The 10,000-nt window shown below is 42.5% G+C and overlaps 1 protein-coding gene across 1 annotated transcript; it reads right to left on the reverse strand.

Moving 5' to 3' along the window:
• Positions 1–5,488: 5,488 nt before the first annotated feature.
• LOC144956376 (uncharacterized) lies at positions 5,489–6,175 on the reverse strand. Its single transcript, XM_078886873.1, has one exon. It carries the CDS (start codon positions 6,173–6,175, stop codon positions 5,489–5,491), a length of 687 nt encoding a protein of 228 aa, XP_078742999.1.
• Positions 6,176–10,000: the final 3,825 nt, after the last annotated feature.

Below are 10,000 nucleotides of genomic sequence, written 5' to 3' on the forward strand. Positions count from 1 at the left end.
TTATTCTTCATGCTGGCTAGAACTTTTCATATGTCATGTGATCAGAATATATAAAAGTCAAAACATGATCGTATTTATAATGTTTTTCTCCTCTGGATACACTTTTATGCTCGTCGGAGAAATATTTCATAATGGCGTCCGTCATTGTTCAGATAGTTTAGAGCCAGTTATTAAGTTACCACGCGTCATTACGTGGGAAGTGACGTCATGACTGTTGAAGCGTATTTCTGTCCATCTATAAATTGTCTGACCAAAGCGGGGGAAAATTGATTTATCAGAATATGACCATAGGCTTCGTAAAATCATAGCCTGATACTGACCGTAGCCTTTGTAAACCCATAGCCTGATAATGACGGTAGCCTTCGTAAACTTATAGATAGTATGATGATGACGTCACTCAGGTCTTTGGTATTGCTTTTTGCCATCCGCGTTCATGAGTAATTCTCACTAAACTGTATTAACCAGACAATATACGTTCAAGGTTACACATAGTTTTGTGTGTTGGTCCGTTGTACTTCCGGATGACAATGTTGTGAGCTTCTTAGCCAAGTGCATGCTATCTATAAATCAAATACACTTAGAACTACGTGTAACGTAACCTTAAACGTTTATAGTCTGATTATAGTTTTGTGTGTTGTTTCGATTGATCCGGCGAACAGAAATGGTGAGTGTTTTTCTTTAAAAGCAAGCATACCATCAAAAGGTCATTCGGAGTTGAATGTGAGAGAGTTGACTCTCAATCTCGTGTTACGTACCGGATTTAAACACTTATTACAGCGGTCAATGTAAATATGTTAAACCCATTCTCTCCCACTAACCCTCTGCCAGGGTGATTCTGAGTCACCAAAAGGATTCTAAAATCAAAATAATGATGAAATGTTTACCATTTGGGGGAATATGTTTCTTAATAATTCTGTCCCTCAGTTGTCTGCAGAATGCGCTTGGCCAAGGAGTTCACAACATTGCCATCCGGAAGTATAACGGACCAACACACAAACTCTGTGTAACCATGAACTTTTATAGTCTGGTTAATACCGTTTAGTGAGAACAACTCACAAACGCGGATGGCAAAAACAATAACAAAGGCCTGAGTGACGCCATCTGCATACTATCTATAGCTTGACACTGGAACACACTAAGACTTATAGTTTGACATAATCTTTTTTTAGGTTTTAGGGCAGCGTCTTATGAGGTGTTGTTAGTAGAGCTCAAGGAAACGAGTGATTTCATTGGTTTAACTATTGAATACAACTCACGATTTCTTTTCTTTTGTGGTCAAAAACTTGTCTTTTGACGTCATTTTTTTTTTGGTTAGTGCGTAGACATCGTTATGTTATAGCCTGATACTGAAATCCAAAAGGACTGGCAGTTTGGCGTAATTATTTGGTTTTTGCACCGCTTAGTGAGTTGTCGTTAGTAGAGCTCATGGAAACAAGTTATTTCATTGGTTGAACTATTGAATACAACTCACGATTTTTTTTTTTGTGTGGCAAAAGACTGGCATTTTGATGTCATTTTTTGGTCAGTATCAGCGTGGCCTTCGTAAAGTTATGGCCTGATACTGTTAAAAAAATGACGTCAAAATGCCAGTCTTTTGCCACAAAAGAAAACAAATCGTGAGCTGTATTCAATAGTTCAACCAATGAAATAACTTGTTTCCATGAGCTCTACTAACGACAACTCACTAGGCGGTGCAAAAATCAAATAATGACGTCAAACTGCCAGTCCTTTTGGGTTTCAGTGTCAGGCTATAACCATCGTTAACATATCGCCTGACACTAGAACCCTCTAGGACTGGCAGTTTGACGTCATTTTTTAGGTTTGTGTAGCGTCTAGTGAGTTGTCGTTAGTAGAGCTCAAGGAAACAAGTTATTTCATTGGTTGAACTATTGAATACAACTCACGATTTGTTTTCTTTTGTGGCAAAAGACTGGCCTTTTGATGTATCATTATTATTTTATTTATTTTTTTTTTTTTTTGGGGGGGGGGGGGGGGCAGTGTCAGGTTTTAGATAGAAGGCACTTGGCTAAGAAGTTCACAACGTTGCCATCCGGAAGTAAAACTGGCCAACACACAAAACTGTGTGTTACCTTGAAGGTTTATAGTCTGGTTAATACAGTTTAGTTAGAAGTACTCATAAACGCGTATGGCAAAAAACAATAATGTAACTTTATTCAGTTGACAGAATTACTTTTAGGGTAACAACTGCAAAATAACAATAAATAACAAAATGTTACTAAAGCTCGCAACACAACATATGAACAATGTATAACACTACATAGCTCCCGCCAGAGCTTTTGTTCATTTGTCATAAATCCAGCCGATCAGGGGGTTTGGATAATCGTCCCCTTTCAGTGCGTTTGGATTCGGTCTGCAACGTGTCCTCATCAGGAAAGATCATACGTTTCTCCTGATTGGTTGCACCCGTTTTACTCTCTCCCGTGTTCTGTGCTTTCTTCGGTCTTCCCGTTCGTGGTGGTTCATGTACCTGAACAGGTTGATCAATGTCACAGTGTGCGGGTTTTAGTCTGTCGATTGAGACTGAGTCTTCTTTGTTTCCTACTTGTAGTTTGAAAACTTTGTCACCGGTTTCTAGAACTCTATACGGTCCTGTGTACGGAGCCTGGAGTGGTCTTCGATGTCCATCATGACGTATGAACACGTATTTAGCTTTGCTGATGTCCCGTGGTACGAAGCTTGTTGCTTTTTTATGCGTGGACGGAGGAACTGGACGAAGTTGACCCACTTTCTCACGGAGGTTTTTCAACATTTCAGGAGTATTGGTGTTGGGATCCGGACCAGGAACAAAGTCTCCAGGTACTGTAATAGGTGCCCCATATACGAGTTCTGCCGACGAGGTATCGAGGTCTTCTTTTGGGGCGGTACGTATACCTAACATCACCCAGGGAAGTTGATCAATCCAGTTTGGTCCTTCTAGTTTCGCTCGAACGGCTTCCTTCATGCGGCGGTGGAAACGTTCAACCAATCCATTTGCTTGGGGATGGTAAGCTGTTGTTTGTTTGATTTGAGTACCAAGGAGTGTGCACACGTTTGACCACAACTGTGAAGTGAACTGTGGTCCTCGGTCTGATGAAATGTTCTCTGGTACTCCGAATCTAGCAACCCAGTGTGCGATGAATGCTCGTGCTATTTCTTCTGTGTCAGTACTGGTAATGGGTATTTCTTCAGGCCATCTGGTAAATCTGTCCACCATCGTAAGCAGATATGTATAACCACGTGAGGGGGGCAGTGGTCCAACCAAATCGATGTTGACATGGCTGAAACGTCCGCTGGGTTTTTCATATTCTCCCAGGGGCGCCCTCGTGTGTCTGTGTACTTTTGCCCTTTGGCATGATGTGCAGGTCTTTGCCCATGCATTGATCTGTTTGGTCATTCCTTTCCATACCATTTTCTGTGAAATGAGTCGGCGGGTAGCTCTGATTCCTGGATGTGAAAGACCATGGATGGCGTCGAACATCTTTCGTTGCCATGATTTGGGAACCACTGGCCGTGCTCTTCCGGTCGATATGTCACAGAGAACTGTAGTGCCATTAGTCCCGTAAGAAATGTCTTTCAGTTGCAGGGATGTTTCTGAGGTGCGTGTGATTGGATCTCCTCATCATTCAATTGAGCTGTTGCCATGGCCTCATAATCTATTCCCTCAGAAATCGCACTGAGACCGAAGTCGTCTGAGGTGTCGTGTTCTACTGTTGTTCTTGACAACGCATCAGCTACTGGATTGTCTTTTCCTGATATGTGTTGGATATCAGTTGAGAATTCTGAGATGGCAGATAGTTGTCGTTGTTGGCGTGCGGACCATGGTTCTGAAACCTTGTTCATTGCAAATGTTAGTGGTTTATGATCCGTGAAAATGGTGAATATTCGTCCTTCCAAGAAGTAACGGAAATGCCGAACGCCACAGTGGACAGCCAGGAGCTCCCGATCAAAAGCGCTGTATTTCTGTTCCGGAGGACGAAGCTGGCGGCTGAAAAAGGCGAGAGGTTTCCATTGGCCGTCAATGTTTTGTTCTAGTACTCCCCCATCGCTATATCAGAAGCGTCTACTGTCAGTGAAGTAGGAGCTGATGTCTGCGGGTGGGACAACATAGTTGCTTGGGCCAAGGCTTCTTTTGTTGACTTGAAAGCGTGTTGTAGGGTATTTGTCCATTGAAGGGGTGCAGATTTTTTTGTTTGACCGGCCAATGCCTTGTAAAGTGGTTGCATTAGTTGAGCTGCTGCTGGCACGAAACGGTGGTAGAAATTGACCATGCCAACAAATTCCTGTAGGCCTGATGTTGTTGTAGGGGTGGGGAATGAGCGAATTGCCTCCACTTTCGCTGGAAGAGGAGTTGCTCCGTGACAACTGATCCTGTGTCCAAGGAAATCAATCTCTTTCACCCCTAAAATGCACTTGTCTGAATTCACCACTAATCCATATTTCTCTAGCCTATCAAAAAGGGCATTCAAGTGTTTTTTGTGTTCTTCTGCATTTTTGCTAGCTATGAGGATGTCATCAAGGTAAACAAATGTGAAGTCCAAACCCTGACAAACTGTGTCCATCAGTCTCTGGAAAGTCTGTGCAGCGTTTTTTTAACCCAAAGGGCATCCGGAGGAATTCATAGAGGCCAAATGGGGTTATGATTGCTGTCTTGGAGATGTCCTGCTCGTGGACTGGGATCTGATGGTAACCGCGAATGAGGTCGACTTTTGAGAAGATTTTGCAACCTGATAGTCTTGCTGAGAGGTCTTGTATGTGAGGAATCGGGTAGCGATCTGGAGTAGTAGAACCGTTTAACCTGCGGTAGTCTCCACATGGTCTCCAACCTCCGTTGGGTTTAGGTGCCACATGTAGAGGCGATGCCCACGGACTGTTGGAACGACGTACGATTCCTAGAGCCTCCATGTTGTCAAACTCCGATTTTGCTACTGCTAGTTTGTCTGGTGCCAGACGGTGTGCTTTTGAGTGTACCGGAGGGCCCGTTGTGGTTATATGGTGTTCCACAGAATGCTTTGTTGTGGGACATGAAAACGTGGGCGAAGTGAGTGCTGGCCGTGTAGATAACAGCTGAGTGAACTGATTCTCATCGTCAGTTGTGATGATTGAGATGTGTGGGGCTGTATGCTGTGAAGTCATGAGTGAGACTGAAGCATAGGTGCCGCATGCATTAGGCGATTGCCCTTCAGATCGACGAGTAGTGAATGAGCCCGAAGGAAATCTGCCCCCAAAATTGGTCTGTTGACGGCTGCCAGTGTAAATGTCCATTCACACTGGTGTGATCCTATGTGTAAGGACAGTTTACGTTGTCCATATGATTTGATGAGTGTACAATTGGCGGCTGCTAACGGGAACCCGTGTTGTCCGCGGCGAAGGTCGTTTGTTGAAGCCAGTAACACATTGATCTCAGCTCCTGTATCGATCAGAAAGTTGCGGCCAGATTGTTTATCATATGCAAACAGAAGGTTGTCCTTGGAGCCGGCCACCATATTGCTTATAGGTGGCCGGCTGTCCAGTTTTCCGAAAATTTGCAAGGAGTGGTGCATTTTGTAGCCTGTTTGCCGAATTTTTGGTGGTACCAACACAAATCCGGGTCGGGTGTCTTACTGTGTTGATGGCGTGGTCCATCTCGTTTGTTGTGTTTGCCTCCTTTCATTGTTGCATTAATGGTAGCTCCGGTGGACATAAAGTGTTTGTCTGCCGCTTTGGCCAGGTCCCGGAGGGTCGGATAATCCTGTTGAGTTACCAAGGATTGGACTTCTGCTGGTAGTTGGCGTAGAAAAACTTCCTTAAAAAGGAATCCTGGTTCTTGTCCTGGAGGGACTATGGCAAGCATTTTGTCCAATAGTTCGCTTGGTTTGGAATCACCCAGACCACCAATGTCTAAGATGCGATATGCGGCTTCTCTTTCAGAAAGTTTGTAATTGTCTATGAGTCTTTGTTTGAGGGTTTCATATTTGTTAGTGCTTGGTGGGTTGGTCAGGATGTCGAGAACTCTGGTGGCAGTGTCTTGGTCGAGGGATGCTGTGACATAACTGTATTTAGTTACGTCAGCTGCGATTCCTTTAATTGTGAATTGTGCCTCGGCCTGAACGAACCAAATTTGAGCTCTTTGGGGCCAAAAGGTTGGTAGTTTGATGGACACGGCGTTGGCTTCATGGGTATCCTGATTGCTTGGCATGTTGAAGGAAGGCTGTGTTCAATCCTGACGTCGGGGTCACCACTGTAACTTTATTCAGTTGACAAAATTACTTTTAGGGTAACAACTGCAAAATAACAATAAATAACAAAATGTTACTAAAGCTCGCAACACAACATATTAACAATGTATAACACTACAATAACAAAGACATGCGTGACGTCATCATCGAACTATCTATAGATAGTTCGAAGATGACGTCACTCAGGCCTTTGTTATTGTTTTTGCCATCCGCGTTTGTGAGTTGTTCTCACTAAACTGTATTAACCAGACTATAAAAGTTCATGGTTACACAGAGTTTGTGTGTTGGTCCGTTATACTTCCGGATGGCAATGTTGTGAACTCCTTGACCAAGCGCATTCTATCTATAAGTTTATGAAGGCGATGGTCTTTCCCCTCTGATTCCACATACTTAATGACTGTCCCTCGGTGACTATTTCCCGTGGAGCTTGACCACTCGGCAGTGACACAAATAATATTTATTGCACATTGCGATTGGACAATTCAGGATTATACACTTATAGATAACCTTCCGCCTGCTATCTGTGTCAATGGTCAGTCAAGTGGGCAGTGAAGGGTTCTGAAGAGACTGGTCAGTGGAGTCGGATATCCAGCCTTTCATTCAACTTCCACAAAGGGCACGATGACCACCGGCGCTGGTGTTATGCAACTTATAGATAGTATGCGCTTGGCTAAGAAACTCACAACATTGCCATCCGGAAGTATAACGGACCAACGCACAAAACTCTGTGTATCGTTGAACATTTATAGTCTGGTTAATACAGTTTAGTGAGAATTACTCATAAACGCGGATGGCAAAAAGCAATAACAAAGACCTGAGTGACGTCAACTTCATTCTATCTATTAAAACGATCTTATCCTTTACACGCACGCACACAAAACCCGGAAAAATTCCCAGCAAACAGAAGTAAAAGAAAAAGAAAAAAAGAGGAAAAATGGAGAGAGAGAGAGAGAGAGAGAGAGAGAGAGAGAGAGAGAGAGAGAGAGAGAGAGAGGGGGAAAGAAAGAGAAGGCGGGGTGGGTGGAGAGAAAGAGGGAGAGAGAGGGAGAGAGGGGGAGAGAGAGACGGAGAGAAAGAGAGTAAGGGAGAGAGAGAGAGAGCGAGAGAGAGGGGGGAGAGGGAGAGAGGAGGGGGGGGGAGAATGAGAGATAGATAGATAGATAGATAGAGAGAGAGAGAGAGAGAGAGAGAGAGAGAGAGAGAGGAGGGGGGGAGAGGAGGGGGCAGAATGAGAGAGAGAGAGAGAGAGAGAGAGAGAGAGAGAGAGAGAGAGAGAGAGAGAGAGGGATGGCCTGTGAGGGGTCGGAGTTATTGGTCAGAAACTATGTCGCTCAGGTCTGATAATATAACACTCTTATGGGCTTGATTTACCATTGTTGTCATGGACAATACTTAAACGTCGGTTTGAGAGTATTTCCATTACAACAATGATACCATAACAATTTGGGTTATCAGACCTGCAAATCAGTGCACGTTGATCAGAAACCGAACGCGATAGAAACTTCAAATACAGTGTAATAGTTTCATAAGGGGAACAATACACATTTTAAAAGTTTATTCAATCTTCGACTTTCACCTATAACTCGTGCAACATTTTTACAAAAAAATCAATAAGGGGAGGACTTCAGTAGTTGCACAGCAGTTTTATTATATTTTCAGCTACTTAATCTTTTCGCCCAAACATTGTTGTTTTATCATAGTATAGTATATTTAGTTAGGGTTGAAGAGGGGTTCGGGAGGGGGGGGGGGGTCGCCCCGATAATAAAGAGGAGGATGGGGGAGGGCCTCTTTGCGGTCTCCCTGCGATATTTTTTTTTAAAATCCCCTCTTTGTGCGTGCTTTGAAACTACGGAAGTCTTTCCTTTATTAAAAAAAATTGAGCTTTTATATAGAGCAATATCCACTAAACGTGCTCAAAAGCACTTTCCAAGGGGTCCCTGGCCAACAGCAACATTTAACATTTAGGACAAGACATGACGCCTGTAAGGCGATATTATAATTTTTTCGGACAGAAACAACGCTGTTAACGGCCAGGTACTCATTTTAAACCTGAGTACGGTGAGAGAATGTGAATAAAGGGCCTTTTCCAATGACTCAACTATGCGCCGAGCGAGGCTCGAACCCAGGACCTTCTGACCCGAAAGCGAGTGTCATATATAGCACAAGACTACATAGTCGAATATAGAGGACAATTTATTTTATTAGGAATGAATAATTCATCAATTATTATTTAATTTACGCCGTCATCTCGACCTAGATACACACAACGTCGCGTCATTCCAATCTTATCAGAGGCACCACTACACAGCAGAATTGAAATTGTAAAATTGAAAGTTCGAAGCAAAAGAAACGAAACGAATTACAGTATCTTTCGTAGTTGCAAACTACGGGTAGCTTATTGGGGTTTTTGTTTTCCACTTATTAATGAACACTTTCACTTTTACTTTGTCTCAACGTAAGCCATATGAAAATGACTAAATAACAAGCTTGCGTAAAATGTGTGTGTGTGTGTGTGTGTATATATATGTGTATGTATGAATATATATATATATATATATATATATATATATATATATATATATATATTTTATATATATATATATATATATATTTCTACGGACATAGTACCCGACTGAAGACGTGGGTGGAAGCCACAGAAACATGTGCTTCGGCCATATATGTGAGTGAATACATTTATATTTTATTTTCATTATATATATATATCCAGCTAACTCCCCTCAACCGTATATTATATATATTATATATAAAAACATACATGAGATAAAAGTGTTAAACTTTAATCCATAAGAGCGGTAATATTATTAAAACATTTGAAAAGTGTCATTATATTGGGAATGAAAATTAGCGGAAGAGTAGCGTCCCTTGATTGGACGTCACCCATAGTCTTTGACGTCACCGGCGGAAAAGTTATAATAACTTTTCCCCCGGACGTTATTTCTCTAATAACTTGTCCCCCGGTGACGTCACAGACTATGGGTGACGTCCAATCAAGGGTCGCTACTCTTCCGCTAATCTCATTCCCTATTATATCATTTTAACAGAACTGTTTCTTGTTTGTTGTCATCTTCAGGGTGTTTGTGGCCAAATGGTGCTCGCACTACAAATGTATTGAACTTTGTGTGTGTGTGTGTGTGTGTGTGTGAGCATGTGCGAGTGTTTATATGAGTGTGTTTCTGTTTTGTGTATGTGTTGTGTGTAGTGTGTGTGTGTGTGTGTGTGAGCGTGTGCGAGTGTTTATATGAGTGTGTTTCTGTTTTGTGTATGTGTGTAGTGTGTGTGTTTGTGCCTGTGTTTATATGAGTGTGTTTCTGTTTTGTGTATGTGTGTAGTGTGTGTGTGTGTGTGTGTGTGAGCATGTGCGAGTATTTATATGAGTGTGTTTCTGTTTTGTGTATGTGTGTAGTGTGTGTGTGTGTGTGTGCCTGTGTTTATATGAGTGTGTTTCTGTTTTGTGTATGTGTGTAGTGTGTGTGTGTGTGTGCCTGTGTTTATATGAGTGTGTTTCTGTTTTGTGTATGTGTGTAGTGTGTGTGTGTGTGTGTGTGTGCCTGTGTTTATATGAGTGTGTTTCTGTTTTGTGTATGTGTGTAGTGTGTGTGTGTGCCTGTGTTTATATGAGTGTGTTTCTGTTTTGTGTATGTGTGTGTGTAGTGTGTTTATGATTCAGTGCAAGGCGGTATTGAAAGTAAAACCGTATTGACCATTTTGTCCCCTACTATTTACTGGTGGTGGTGGCCTACATTGGATTCGGTGTCACTATGTGT

Source organism: Berghia stephanieae, chromosome 11 (genome assembly GCF_034508935.2).
Source record: "Berghia stephanieae isolate SIO BIC M18660-M18661 chromosome 11, UCSD_Bste_1.3, whole genome shotgun sequence".
Taxonomy (NCBI): Eukaryota; Metazoa; Mollusca; class Gastropoda; order Nudibranchia; family Aeolidiidae; genus Berghia; species Berghia stephanieae.